This window comes from Nelumbo lutea, chromosome 4, assembly GCF_056320005.1.
Source record: "Nelumbo lutea isolate HS-2025 chromosome 4, American lotus-T2T, whole genome shotgun sequence".
Taxonomy (NCBI): domain Eukaryota; kingdom Viridiplantae; phylum Streptophyta; class Magnoliopsida; order Proteales; family Nelumbonaceae; genus Nelumbo; species Nelumbo lutea.
The window spans coordinates 56056644-56072203 of record NC_142687.1 but is presented as its reverse complement, the minus strand read 5'-3'; the positions used below and the strand labels follow the sequence as shown (position 1 = coordinate 56072203).

Below are 15560 nucleotides of genomic sequence, written 5' to 3'. Positions count from 1 at the left end.
ACAAAAGTTACAAGATAGGTGCCTTTTGTAACATTATTACTTTGATGTATGTTATTATCATGTACCTCGATAATATCACACTACATATAATATATAATATTTATGCTTTGTTGTACTGTTTTATTGTTAAAACATAAAACACCCAAAGGTTTTGAAAAGAGAAAAAAAAAAAGAAAAAAAGGTACAAAATAGGGATCCCTTAGGTTCCTTTTATAATAAAAGATCTCATTAAAATAAGAGTCTCTCCAAGAGAAAGGTGATACTGTAATAAGAAATCACTAGAGAATATATACAACAATAGAACATAAAAATCCTCCGCCTTCAAAATCCTTTGCATCAATAGAACATTAACCCCCTTTTTTTCCCATCCCTTTCTACAATTACTCCCTCTCACATTGTTGAGAAAGTTTAGGCAAGGGTGTTTTTCTTTTCTTTGTACTCTTTTTGTATTTGGGTGCCCAAGTAGGGACCTCTTTGTAATTTCTTGTTTCAAAATATAAAATGCTTTTTGAGGGCGTGAACAGTAACAAGAACACACCATTCAACAGATTCCTCTCTTCTTCTCCTTTCTCTTTCTTTCTTCCTTTCTCATACAAACCCTAGATTTACAATACTAGTTGACAACTTGGTATCAGAGCAAGGTTAAGGCACATGGGAATACCTTTCTTCCTGACTCTCTTGCACAAGATGAACTGCTGACATCAGACCGCCACACGGATGATGTCAGCAGTCCGTATAGGTGTTGGCGGCAACACATGAATCATATATGGTTTGATTTGCCCTGATTTTAGAAGATTTTTGGTATGGCTCTTGTCTTCATTCGAAGCTTCTATGATATTTAATAGATTTTTCAAGCAGAAAATCGCAAAAAATCCAGATCTGATGTCGAGCCTTATACACTTTGTTTAATCAGTTTTTCTGCTGCAAAACCTAGACCATTCAGGTCATTTTTACCTTAGGAGCAACGGGAAGTGGTCCCGTATTTTTCTAAGCCCTAGACAATTTTTGGGAGATTTTCTTCTCCCTCTATTTTGGCACCAACTTAGTTTTTTGGCCCTTTTTTGCTTCTTAACCATGTGGTGGCCTAGTTTCCTGGGTCCTTAGCTGTGGTTAAGTATTTGGGGCCCCTTTTGGTTGACGCGAAAGTGTTTTGATAGATTATGGAATCATCTAAGGATGTACAGATGGTTTCCAGTGTGTTCCCGGGAAGTGCAGACATTTCCAGTGGTATGATAACCATTGTTAAACTTGATGGAACCAACTTTTTATAGTGGTTTCAATCTGCTAAACTTACCATCACTGGGAGAGGTAAACTGGGATTCATCACAGGAAAGGAGGTGAAGCCAAATCTGGAAGATCCAAAATATGTGAAGTGGGAACAGGATAACTCTCTTGTAATGTCATGGTTGATTTGCTCAATGCAACATCATATTGCCCGAAACTACATGTTTCTTCCAATGGCCAAAGATATTTGGGATAGAGTTGTTGCCACTTATTCCCAAGTTAACAATACTGCTAGAGCATACCAGCTTCGGCGAGAAGCTTGTAGTATGCATCAGGGGGAGAGATCTATGGCTATGTATTTCTCTTCTCTACAATCTCTCTGAGAAGAAATGGATCACATGAAGACTCTTGTATGAAAGGACCCTGAAGATGGTGAGCAATATCGAAAGTATATAGAGGAGAATAGAATCTTTGATTTCTTGGCTGGCTTGAATCTAGAATTTGATTTTATTAGGCAACATATTCTTAGTGTCGGCATTGTCACTCTTGCTTCCATTTACTCCCTTGTACAAGGGAAATAGAGTAGAAAGGCAGCCATGATGCAACCTCCTACGATTGATCACTCTGCCTTTATGTCATCTCAATCCAAGCAAAATACTAGTAAGCACCATGTTATTGAGAAGGCTGAGGATGTGGTTTCGGATTATTGCAAGAAGCCAAGACATACTACTAAGGAAAAGTGTTGGAAGCTCAATCCTCACTTAAAACCAGAAAAGTACAAAACCGGGAGGAAGGGAAATGCTCACTTGGCTACAGTTGGTAATAATGTTCAACCTTCTAATGTTCATGACTCCTCTGATGTAATAGACAAACTCAGGAATTTACTGCTGAAAATGGAAAAGGGTGGTACATCCTCCTCATCTGGTTCTGGACTTAGTAATCCATCTAGTTCATATGCCAAGACAGGTACTGCACTTGCTTGTTCCACATTTTTAAGTCCTCGGATTGTAGACTCCGGGCTAGTGCCCATATGACTAGTATGCCTTCACATTTTACCTCATATAAGTTAACCCCAAGGAAGGGCAAGATAACTGTTGCTAATGGATCTCAGACCCCTATTTCGGGTCAGGGTGAAGTCAAACTCACTCATAATCTTTCTCTTGAATTGGTTCTTCATGTGCCTCAATTACATAAAAGTTTGTTGTCTATTAGTTCTCTTACTAAATCCTGTAATTGCTAAGTGACCTTTTTTCCTACCCATTGTGTTTTTTAGGACCTGAGCACAGGGAAAATGATTGGAAGTGGGCATGAAACTGATGGAGTCTACCTCTTTGATGGACCTTCAGAGCATGGATTATCAAGCCAGACTGAGTTTTGTTCAAATGAGAAAATGAGTGTTGAAATTATGGCATCTTCTTCTTGTTCGTATGTCTTTCAATTCTGTAAAACTTTTGTTTCCGAACTTATTTTACTCTGTGTCAAAGTTGAACTTTGAATGTGAAGTTTGTCATCTATCAAAATAGTATAGAACTACATATTTTGCTAATAGTAAAAGAAATAATGTTGCTTTTCATTTGATTCATATTGATGTTTGGGGCCCATATGCTATCCCTTGCATGGGTGGGTATAAATACTTCATCCTCTTCATTGATGACTACAGTCGGTATACATGGCTCTACTTGATGAAAAGTAGAGATGAAGTTCCTATGGTGGTTCAAAACTTCATGAATATGGTAGAGACACAGTTTGAGAAAAGAGTTAAGATAATAAGATCTGACAATGCCAAGGAATACTTTGAACATCATTTGCATAGACCTCTTGAAGATCGGCGCATTATTCACTAGAGTTCATGTAGTCATACTCCACAACAAAATGGGGTAGCTGAAAGGAAGAATAGGCATGTGGTTGAAGTTGCTCGAGGTTTACTATTTCAGACTCATGTTCCCACCCGTTTCTGGGGTGATGTTGTTGAGACATCTGTGTATCTCATCAATAGACTTCCTTCAAGGACCCTTAATCTTCAATCTCCTCATCAACTTCTCATTCCTGATGAACCTCTTTCCAATCTCCCCCTTAAAATCTTTGGTTGTGTTTGTTTTGTTCATGATATGAGTCCTTCCCGGTGTAAGTTTGATCCTAAGTCAGTTAAATGTGTCTTCCTTAGTTACTCTCCTGTCCAGAAAGGCTATAGATGCTTTGATGCTCTCTCTAGCAAGAAATATGTCTCTAAGGATGCTACCTTTTTGGAGTCCTCTTCCTTTTTCCAGTCATCCCATCCTTCTCTTCAGGGGGAGAATGCAAGTGAACATTGGACTCCCTTTTGCCTTCCTGCCCCTGTCTCTTCTGTTCCTCCTCCTCCCTCTCTTCCCTGCAACGATGGTATTCCTTCTCCTCCTCCTCCTCCTCCTATGTATCGGCCTCGGTCCTGGCAGCAATTTTTCATCAGGTGCAGTAAGAGGGTGGCTCCTACAGTAGAATGCCCATCAGAATTTGATCTCCCAGACTCAAGTAATCTTGAACCTCCTGATAATTCTATTACTAATCCTGACCTTGATCTTCCTATTGCCACTCAAAAAGGGAAGAGGGCATGCAGCAAGTACCCTATTACTAACTATGTGTCTTATGATGCTCTCTCACCTTCCTATTGTGCCTATATTTCTACCATCTCTTCTGTTTCCATCCCTCGCAGTATTACAGAGGTAGCGCAGTCCCCTCATTGGAAGGAAGCCATGAACCAAGAGATGGAGGCCCTGATAAAGAACCAAACTTGGGAGGTTGTTCCTTGTCCTAAGGATAAGACTCCTGTTGAGTGTAAGTGGGTCTACACTATTAAGCACAAGGTCGATGACTCAATTGAGAGGTACAAAGCTCGACTTGTAGCCAAAGGATACACACAAACTTATGGCATTGATTATCTAAAAACCTTTGCTCCAGTTCCTAAAATGAACTTTATTCATGTGATCATTTCTCTTGCTGCCCATTACTCTTGGTCTTTATATCAAATGGATGTGAAGAATGCCTTCCTCAATGGGGACTTACAAGAGGAAGTGTATATGGACTTACCACCTGGGGTGACCTTTCCTAACAGTGAAGGAAAAGTTTGTCGCTTAAAGAAGTCCTTGTATGGGCTCAAACAATCTCCTAGAGCTTGGCTTGACAAGTTCAGAAATGCTATCTTAAAGATTGGGTTTTCTCAATCTCAGGCAGACTACACTTTATTCATTAGAAGAGTTGATAGAAGAGTAACAATGCTGATAGTATATGTTGATGACATTGTTGTGACAGGTGACGATATAACAGGTATCTCCCAGTTAAAGTCCTTCCTTGCTTCTGAATTTGAGATTAAAGACCTTGGTGATCTCCGATACTTTCTTGGCATTGAAGTTGCAAGATCTAAGAAGGGAATTTTTCTGTCGCAAAGGAAATATGTACTTGACTTGCTATAAAGTTGGAAAATTAGGATGTAAACCTGTAGAAACTCCAATTGATCCCAACCACAAGTTGAGTGCTACTGAAGGAGAAGTTCTTCCAGACAAAGGGGTATATCAGAGATTGGCGGGCCACCTTCTGTATCTCTGTTTGACTAGACTTGACATATCCTATGTTGTTGGAGTGGTTAGCCAATATATGCATGAACCTAGGACCTCTCATATGCAGGCAGTTAATAGAATTTTAGCCTATTTGAAAGGATGCCCTAGTAAAGGGATGTTGTATTCCAACCACAACCATCTAAAGATTGAGGCTTACACAAATGCAGATTGGGCAGGGTCCATTGATGATAGAAAATCAACATCTGGTTATTGTACATTAGTCGGAGGCAATGTGGTTAAATGGAGAAGTAAGAAACAATCTGTGGTTACTCGTTCTAGTGCTAAGGCAAAATACAGGGCAATGGCTCATGGAGTGTCTAAACTACTCTAGTTGAAGACCTTATTGGCTGAGATGGGCATCCAAGCGGATAACAATGAGACTGTATTGTGACAATCAAGCAGCCATAAACACTGCCCACAATCCTGTTCAACATGATCGTACAAAGCATATTGAGGTGGACAGACACTTTATTAAAGAAAAAATTGCTAGTGGAGAAATTTGCCTTCCTTCTGTAAGATCGGAAGACCAACTAGCCGATTGCCTCACTAAAAGTGTTCACCACCCAAAGTTTGCTAAGAACCTTGCCAAGTTGGGCATGATTAACATATATGCTCAGCTTGAGGGAGAGTGTTGAGAAAGTTTAGGCAAGGGTGTTTTTAGTCTTTACTTCTTCTCTTTGTACTCTTTTTGTATTTGGGTGCCCAAGTAAGGACCTCTTTGTAATTTCTTGTTTCAAAATATAAAATGCTTTCTGAGGGTGTGAACAGTAACAAGAACACACCATTCGACACATTCCTCTCTTCTTCTCCTTTCCCTCTTTCTTTCTTCCTTTCTCATATAAACCCTAGATTTACAATACTAGTTGACAACTATGAATTAAATATAACATGGGCTTGGTACCTTGTTTTTCTCCTCAATACTCTCTCCTTATCTCTCTCTTAAATCTTTTATTAGTATAAAAATATAGCCTGCTTTATTTGCTACTAGTTTTTTGACTTGTAATTTCTATGAAATAATTCTGATAGGCCAACATTTTCAGGAAGGTCCATGTGGGAAGGTATCTCAGCTTGAGCCACTTCCAGACTCTTCGCTCAAATCTACAGTAGGAAGCCACATGCCTAAGATGGTTAGAAGGAATAAAATGCATGATTTGATGTAACAGAATATATTGAGGAGAGAGATGATTATAAATATCTAGCCCAGGGAAGAGAAGGCAAAGAAGTTAGATCCAATCTTCCTCCTTTCTCTCGATTTCCCCACCCCCACCATTTTGAGGTGGTTAGCTCTCCCTCGAAGAGAGCTCTGTGATAGGCAGTAACCTATCAACTTCTTATATAATAATGTTCTATTTGAAATATCGAAAGAATTGATTTAAAATGCTATTGTATTTGTAATATAATGACTTTGCATGTTTCAATATAAAATCCGTTGTTATTATTGGATAGAATAACTAATTTTCACTTTATATACATGTTGGCTGATATACAGAACTGGGAAATTAGCTTAGATAAGGTATTTCTTCTTTAGAAATTTGTGCAACTAGCCACTCCACTATCATCTAGAGTTGCCTATACACCTTAACAAAACTATGTAACTTTAGTTCTTATCAAAATTGCCCAGAAGGGTACTGCTTACTGAATGATACATGTCATCATTTCTCCTCTACTAATTTTTTTATAATTATTTCTCTATTAATTACAGGACATGTAATTTTTCTTTTCTTGTAAATTCAAATGCTGTTCTTATCTAAGAACTCTTAGTTCTCCTTATAAGTTTTAAAAATAGATATTGCAATAGCTATTTTTAAAAGTTAATTTAGTAATAAGAACATGAAACAAAGTCCAGTAAAGAGCACAAAATTCACAACACACCTTCATCACAGCTATGTTTGTATCAATTCCCTCCACTTTCACTTGATTCACGGTTTCCTGTGCTGCCTCAGCTCTTCCAGTGCTACATTTCAATTGCTTCACAGCCAATTCCAAAGGATTTATTTTACCAACCCAAATATCCCTCTCCAGGAACTTTGCTTCTACCTCCACATCTAACAGTTTTGGTAACATGAAGCCAAGTCTAGTGAGTGTAATAAATGACACCAGGGACAATGAAGGCTGCCGATTCATGTCAACTGATGAACTCTCAATGGCATCATCTTGAGACATCCCAGAATTCAGTATTTCTAAGTGTCTTGATAAAGTTTCCAGAATGGTATCTCCCCCTGGAAGCTTTTCTGCTAAGTTGTATGCAAGTAAAGTCTTATAATGGGACGGGCAAATATGGAAAGCATCTCTCACAGCATGGTATCGATAGATGCCTAGGATGGCCTTTGCAAGTGCTTCTGCTTGCTGAGTATGTTTGAGTTTGTATTTCCTAATAAATTTGTGAGCATATAGAATCTCAAGACTAATTTCCAACCAATAATCCCTCCGTGAACTACCTTTGAATTCTGGAAACTCCAAGTAAACAGGTTCTGGTCTGTAAAATAGCACAGCTAAATTTTGATCACAAGGTCTATAATTATATATATGTCCAACAACCATTAGCAACTGAAACTTACATAGCTGTTGATTTATACATCAGAGCTTTATCAAAGAGACGAGCACCCAAAGGTCCAGTCAATTCAGGCTTTACGATCTGCTTCAGGTCTGTTGCTAAATCATATCTAACAGCCTTTTCATACAAACCAACTCCCAGTGATTCAAAGTACAAAGCATAATTGGTCAGTGTCAAGCGCCCTGCCGCAAATAAAATTTATATAAGGATGAAGACAATTTAACTCATTACATTGTTACCCAGTTTGCAAACACAGTACAATGTTACCCTACCTCAACATAAATCACATGGTATTAACCAAGTCTGTCTAAGCATTGGTAGACTGCAGACCTAAATAAACCCAATGAAAGATAGATGATAAATGGGCAGCCCAGTGCGGGAGTGTCCCACCAATGAAAAATAGATCCTATGAATAATTAATAAAGATGGCATAGGTGATGCAGGAGCCAAAGAGCCATTATACAGTAACTTTTTGAAAATTTCATATATTTTTGTATTTTTAGACAGTAGGGAGATCTTGTCCATTTTATATGTTGCCTGTGGGGTCTGACCTAGTAGTTTGATTTGTTTAGTCATATTTTAGTTGTGCCTAAATTTCTGAGTCATTGGTTTAAGTAATTCAAGAGTTAATTTATTTTCTTATGACAGTAGCAATTCTGTAATTTGATTCCAGTCCTAGTAGGGCTGCCCACCCCTATGTGTGTGCGTTTGTAAAAGTGCAAAAGCATAGATAAGATGAATGGATGAAGTTTATTTGAGATTTCACAGATTATATTGTAAGTGTGCCCTCAAGTGATTCTAGGCACCCCGATGAATCATTCCAGATTTTCTCCCACTTTTTTTCTCTCTATTTTCTTATTAATCCTTCAAGAGCCATTACAACCATCAACCAGTGTTTTAAAAGGCATGAGAGGCATATGCCTGGAGGCATGCCTCCAGGTAAGACACCCCTCAAATACCCCAAGGCATATGCCAGAAACACTAATGCCTCTGAGGCACACCCTCATACGCCTTTTGCATGAGGTATGCGCCTCACACGCCTCATGCATGGATCATACAAAAAAGCAAAAAGAAAGAAAATAAGGAAAAAATGAAAAAAGAAAAGGGAAGGGAAGGGAAGGAACAAGACATCTTTCAGCTAGTATTATGCATCTTCATTCTTCTTAATACAAAGCATCTTTCATAAAATTAAAAACAAAAAAACAAAAAAAAGGGGAGATTCCCCTTCCTCTTCTTCCTCCTCATCTTCCACCTCATCCCCCTCCTCTTAAGGAGGCTTACACCTCCTTGAGTTTGTGAGAATTATGCCTCTAGGCAGTGAAACACCTTGCATCATGCCTCCAAGTTTTAAAACATTTCCGTCAACAACTGTAAGTTTTTCATCAAAAGACATTCATTCAACATTTCAAGGGATTGGAACTATTAGGTGTATTTTCCTTTAATTTTCATTAAAACTTGAAATCTTCCCATTCTAGTTGTTTCCATCTTTTTTTCCAAACTGTCTCCAATCCCAACCAAATTTAGATGCCCCATATATCATTACATCCTTCCATCCCTTTAAATATCATACAAAATCCCACATAGAACACAGGATTACTTAATTATTTAGCTTTATGCCAAGTCTAAAATTTTCATCCTTATGTGCCAAACATACTCCAACCTAACCAAATTCAATTGCATTTCACAACTATCCATTCTAACCCTACATCCCTACCTATGAAATTTCACAGAAAAATTGCATCATAGACCTATTTTTTTCTATTTTAAAGTTTTTTCACCTTATTAAGATAAATATATAATTTTTGTGTTCAACAACCTAAAACTTTTCCAACTTAACCAATTTTTGTCTTTTATCCTAAATCCATCCTAACCCTCATAAGCTCATCCTTTGGTCATTCAAGTCTTACATCAATTGGTATCAAAGCAAGTGGTCCTACATCAATAGGCTGCCAAGGATATAGGTGTTCACAGCACAAATCTTTGTACATTTTCCATTTTTTTAATTATCAATAAATTGTGAAGAAATACCAATTTTAAAAAACATGGATCCAAGTGGAAATTGGACAAGGGAAGCCAAGATAGATTAGACCAATCAAAATGATCTAACAGATCAAGCCAAATCATACTTCAGTTATCCAAGAAAGCTACCTTAAGGAAAGAAAGCTAAACAAGTGGAGAAAACAGTTTAGTGGAAAGATCTTTAGGCTGAGTTTGGAAGGAGTACAAATGCAAATATGTAGAGTGCAAAACCTTATATTTTGTATTATTTTATATGTATTTACACTGTACATATTTGTATTTGTACTCTTTCCAAACTGAGCGTTATGGAGTCAGAAAGAAAGAGACATCCCAGATCCAGGAGAAACAAATGCCTCACCAGGCCATGCAGAGATGCCAGTATGTTGCAGAACTGGTTGAGTGGGAACACTACCATCAACATCTAGGATGACCTCTCCTTCAGCAAGTGTAAGGCTGGAAGCTAAAGGCAACCCTGAGGCACTTTTTGCATTTTTGATCATCCTGCAATAAAATGTATGATCCAATAACTGAAATTACATTTAGGTACTAGATAACACAACTAATGAAGCATTCAGACAAATGCACCATCTCAGTGTAAGGCTGGAAGTTAAAAGCAACCCTGAAGTAATTTTTGCATTTTTTATCACCCTGCAGTAAAATGTATGATCCAATAACTGAAATTACATTTAGGTACTAGATAACGCAATTAAAGAAGCATTCAGACAAATGCACCATCTCAGGGTTGCCTTTACTGCAGTAAAAAGAATAATCAACCAGTGGAGAAGGGGCAGGTGAATATAATAAATTTAATAATAAACAGTTGATATTTTCATCAGCATTTTATTTGATACTTTGTACTTCTCATTAATTACTTAGGTGTGTTTCTCTGTTTTTGTTGATAATAGAAAATTTTGCAAAGAGAGAAAAGCAAGGAGACACATAAACAGTAGTCATTATAATCAAGAGGATAGAGGGGAAACAAGGAGAAAGGAGAGAAAGAGGAGAGGCAAGATAAGAGAGGAGGGAAAGTTCGAAAGGGCCAAAAAGTTGGGCTGGTGGTGCCTTTTCTATTATTTATGTTAGAGTGACAAGAGATTACATAATAAATAAAAGGATTAAACTACCCCCGCAGCAGTCTAGTACATGTTACAATGCTCCCTCTCAAGTTAGGCTATAGATGTCAATCATACCCAACTTGTTACATAATTCACTATGCCACAAGGAGTTAACACCCTTTGTGAATACATCTGCAAGTTGCTCCAACATATGGGGTACACACTTTTCCCTTTCAATCTTCTCTCAGACGAAGTGTTTACCAATTTCAATGTGCTTGGTTTGGTCATGGAGTATAGGTTAGCAGCTATATTGATAGTTGCCTTTAACAATACAATATTATGGGGCCACTTGCTGTGAAACCATGCTCTCTGCCTCTCCCAGGAGACTTTAATCCACAACACTTCTGTCAGACCATGTGACATGGCTCTATACTCAAGACTCTACACTTGACCTAGCAACCACCTCTTTATTTCTACTCCTCCAAGTGTATAGTAGCCACTAGATGACTTCCTCTCATCCACAGAGCCTGCCCAGTCGGCATCATTAAAGGCTTCAACTCTTCAACGATCATGCTTTGCAGGCAAAAGTCCCCTTCCAGGGTATTTCTTCAAGTACCAAAGAACCCTTTCTACAACTGCAAGATGGGAGGTTTTAGGAGCATGCACATACTGACCAAGAACACCAGTAGCAATAAGAAATGAATGGGCATGTCATAGAAAGATATAACAACCTTCCAATAAGTTTCTAGAATTGCTTCACACCCTCAAGGGGATCTCCTTCATTGTTTCCCTATCTGTGCTTCTGCTCTATTGGTGTGGCTGCTGATTTAGCTTCCAGCTTTCCAATATCCTGTAGGAGATTAAAGACATTTTTTTCTCTAAGAATTAAAGATGCCCTTCTGTGGGCTCTTTCCCTTTTTGGGTGTAGTTGGAATCCTCCTTCAAATTTGCAAAGCCTTTTTTCCCCTTCTTTCTTCAGGTGCCGAAGAGAAAGGACCATGTGGAGATGTTCGAGGGCTGCAGTTTGTTGGGCCCTATGGGAGGAAAGGAACTCCAAAATCTTTTCTGAAGTAGGAAAAAGTAATGAAGAACTGAGAAAATTGATTCATATTAGGGTTATTCAGTGGCTGAAATCTTCAGAGCTGTTTACAGATTTCACAGTGGTTGATTTGTTGAGGAAATGGGGTGAGATTGCTAACTGCAACCAGGCCAAAGCAATCTTGTGTGTGTCCTGGGCTCCCCCACCGGCTGGCTTCTTAAAACTGAACTTTGATGGGAGTAGTCGGGGGAATCCTGGACAATCGGGGATTGGAGGTGTGTTTAGGGATGAAAACGGGCTTGTCTCAGCCATGTTCTCCGGCCCAATTGGAGTGGGTGACTCTCTCAGGGCTGAAATCTTTGCAGTTATGGAAGGAGTTCAAAGAGCCAAGGAAATGAATATAAGAAAACTCATCATTAAAGGGGATTCAGAGGTGGTGGTAGGGTGGCTGAATAAAGAAAACAGCAGTTTATGGATGTACAGTAACGAGAGGAGGAAGTTTAGGTGGCTGGTTCAAGAGATGGAAGTTAAGGTTAGCTGGGTGAATAGATCAGTCAACTCCTTTGCGGATGGATTAGCTAAGCAAGGAGTCGAGAGGGAGTCAATGTTTTGGGAACAAGTGTAATTTTCCCTTTTTGTTCTTGGGGAGTGTTAAGCTCCTTTTGGAAGATAAGAAGGTTTATCTTCCTCTCTGTAATTACTTTTGTAATTAAGTAATGAAATGTTGTTATTGATCAAAAGAATTAAAGATGCCCTTCTCTAAGCAAGCAACTTCAATTCCAAGGAAGTACCGAAGAAGACCAAAATCCTTTACTTGAAAATTAGAAGTTAAGAACTTCTTTAGCCTCTGAATTTGCGACTCCCAATTGCTTGTGAGCACTAAGGGTGTCAATGGACCAGTTTTGGATTGGACCCCATCCAGTCCAAAATCAATTTGGACGGATTGGACAGACCAACAAGACATATTGGATTGGACCAATCCCGTCCAAAATATTTATTAAATTGGATTGGACCTAGTCCATCTGTAACAAATTTATATTGGATTGGATTGGATTAAGCTAATATCTGGTCCATTGATATAAGATAACAATATATGTGTCAATGGACCGGGTTTGGGTTGAAACCAATCTAAATCAAAATTAATTTTAACAGAGTGGACGGTCCAGACATTGAATTGGACCGGTCCAAATTGTTCCAGAACATTCATTGGATTGGATTGGACCCGGTCCATTTATAATGGACTCACATTGGACTGGATCGGATTGGACCAAATCCAGTCCAATTGACACCCCTAGTGACCACTATATCATCAGAATACAGAATGAGGACAACAATCTTCTCACATTCTGTTTTTAGTTTTTACAAATAATGTGTGGTTTGACTGGCATTGCTTGAACCACATTTGTGTACAACCTTGTTAAATCTGTTGAGCCAAGCCCTAGGGGATTGTTTTAGCCCATACAAGGATTTCTTCAACCTACGCACTTTGTGCTCACTTCCCTCTTCAAGGAAACCCAAGGGTTCGATAACGTACACCTCTTGCTCTAAGTTTCCATTGAGGAAGGCATTTTTAATGTCTAGATGATGGAGACCCCAATCAAAGTTTGTATCTAAAGAGAGGAGTACACATATAGAATTCACCTTAGCAACTAATGCAAATGCCTTAGCATAGTCCACTCCATACACTTGAGTAAACCCTTTTACCACCAATCTCGCCTTATATCTTTAAATAGAACCATCAACTCGATGTTTCACTAAGAACACCCTACTAGTTCCTTTCCCACAGGGAAATCCATAGGTTCCCAAGTTTTGTTCTTTTGAAGGGCATCCATCTTTTGCCTCATAGCATCTATCCATTCTGGTAGTTAAGGTTTTTGCATCAACCTTGGAAATAAAGGCATTAGAGATAGCAGACAAAAAAGCATGCAAGGAAGATGAAAGGTTTTCACATGAGGTAAAGTTGGCTATGGGATACTTGGTAGTATAGGTTTGCACACCTTTACATTTTGCAATAGAAATATCAAGGTTATACACAGGAATAATATCAACAATATCAGAAGAATTAACAAGGACAAGGTTACCTGACTGAGAGGGAGGTACTAGGAGGTGTACTAGCTTCCAATTTTCCCTCTAGGTAATCCAATGATGGTGTTGGTTACATAGCCTTTGATCCCTTCATACTATCTAAATGTGGTTGATCCATACGAGGACGTTTACATGGGAATACACAAAGTGGAGTTAAGGTCTAGTAGGGATGGAAGAAGGATTTGTCTCTCCTCCAAACCATTACACTTCTCCCCCTACGGAGAGGCAGGGGTATAGGGTTGACTCTCAAAGAATGATACATCCACGGAAACAAAGAATTTCCTGGATAAAGGGTCAACACACTTATAACCCTTTTAAGTAAAAGGGTAACCCAAGAACATGGAAGGAATGGACTTAGGATCTAGTTTACCACATGATGGAGATAAATTATGGACAAAGAAACAACACCCAAAGACACGTAAAGGAATGGAGAACAAAGGAGATTAGGAAGAGTAACTAGTAAGGAGCCTTAGAATGTAAAACTCAAGATGGCATTCTGGTAATTAAGTATGCTATTGTTAACAGAACTGCAATCATCCAAAATCTCTTGGGAACATGAATGTTGATCATTAAACCTTGAGCAATTTCCAGCAACTCCATTCAGCTAAGGAGTTTTGGAACAGGAACTTCTATGGAATGATCTACAAGTGACAAAGAACTCATTAAAATCAGTTTTGAAGTACTCTTTTTTTATCAATATTTTTGAAGTACACTTTTTTATCAAAATTTTTGAAGTACTCTTTCACATTGTCAGATTGGAAGATTTGAGTTTCAACATGAAATTGCATGAACAGTGAACACCATGCAATGAAAGTCCCTAATAGGTACTTTCTCTCATGAATGCAGAGGATATAACCATGTGTATCGTGAGAAGCCATCAACAAAACTAATAAAATAGTTGTAGCCATTCTCAAAAGTCATAGAGGAAGACCCCCAACATCAGAGTGAACAATTTAAGAAGGAAAAGATGTTCTTTTATTAGTTAGAGGAAATAATGTTCTACAATACTCACTCAACTGAAATGTTTGACACTGTAATGTCAATCAAGAGACTGACTTAAACAGGTCTGGAAACAAACACTTCAAAGTTTCAAAAGAAAGGAGACCCAGGCAAGAGAAGAAGAGGAAGAAGATGAGAGAAGAAGAATGGAGGAGATGAGAGTACTATCAGTTCTCTCTCCTTTCTCCTAGTCACTTTTTACAAACTTAATTTTAATGAACATAATTACAATGATGCCCTTAATGGGGCAACAAACTCAAACATAGCATATAAGGAATAAAAAAAAGTTAACAGGCCCATTAACATAAACATAACTAATAAAAGAAAACAAAAATAAAAGAGTAATAGGGTCCATTCAGCCCAGTCCCTCTACAGCCAAGAAATCAAACACTCTGTTCTTCTCAACATATTTTCAGTACTATTCACCATCCTCAAGATTTTTCCATTCCAAGGCCTCTAGATGGTCCATTTTTCCCAGATTGTAAGGAAGAGAAGTACATATCCACAATCCTCTCTCCTTGGTGCATATTTTTTTATCAATGATAATAAATTTATTAATTCAGAAAAAGATTTAGAGTGAGTTCATACAACATCCTAGGGAGAGGCACAAGCTGCAGCCCCTCCTTGAATCTTACAAGTAAACTAGGAAAGAAAAGCAAGAATCACAACTGAGCCTCCCCTTGCTTGGCTAACACATATAACGAAGTATTTGCTGATCTCCCCACCCACTGTACAGTGACCAACATATTCCTTGTCAACCAACTAAATTTCTTCATTTCATTCTTGTAACGCCACATAGCCTCTTCAGGATTTTTCAACCAACCCACCACCACTTTGGAATCCCCCTCGAATGTTAGGTGTTATACCCCCAACTGGTTTGCAAATTGCACCCCTTGTACAACAGCTAATAGTTCTGCCCTGATGGAGTCCCCAATCCCTAAGGGACCTGAGTAGAGCAACAAAATCTCTCCCTTCTCATTTCTCAAAGCACCCCC

General features: G+C 38.5%; 1 protein-coding gene and 1 long non-coding RNA gene across 14 annotated transcripts in view; one reads left to right on the top strand and one right to left on the bottom strand.

The window, feature by feature from the left end:
• The window catches only part of LOC148860721 (uncharacterized), a 39329-nt gene extending 33048 nt beyond the window's left edge, over positions 1 to 6281 (top strand). Inside the window, exon 2 of the long non-coding RNA XR_016094884.1 lies at positions 5855 to 6281. This is a non-coding gene — a long non-coding RNA (uncharacterized LOC148860721). The remainder of the gene's footprint in view (positions 1 to 5854) is intronic.
• LOC148860720 (polygalacturonase inhibitor (DUF639)) overlaps positions 1 to 15560 on the bottom strand; it is an 84353-nt gene that overhangs the window by 33520 nt on the left and 35273 nt on the right. For all 13 annotated transcript variants that reach the window (XM_088941186.1, XM_088941187.1, XM_088941190.1 and 10 more), the window contains exons 5-7: positions 9746 to 9888; positions 7373 to 7550; positions 6687 to 7290 (exon numbers count right to left, since the gene is read on the bottom strand). In XM_088941186.1, the coding sequence (XP_088797312.1) occupies positions 6687 to 7290; positions 7373 to 7550; positions 9746 to 9888 (925 nt within the window). The remainder of the gene's footprint in view (positions 1 to 6686; positions 7291 to 7372; positions 7551 to 9745; positions 9889 to 15560) is intronic.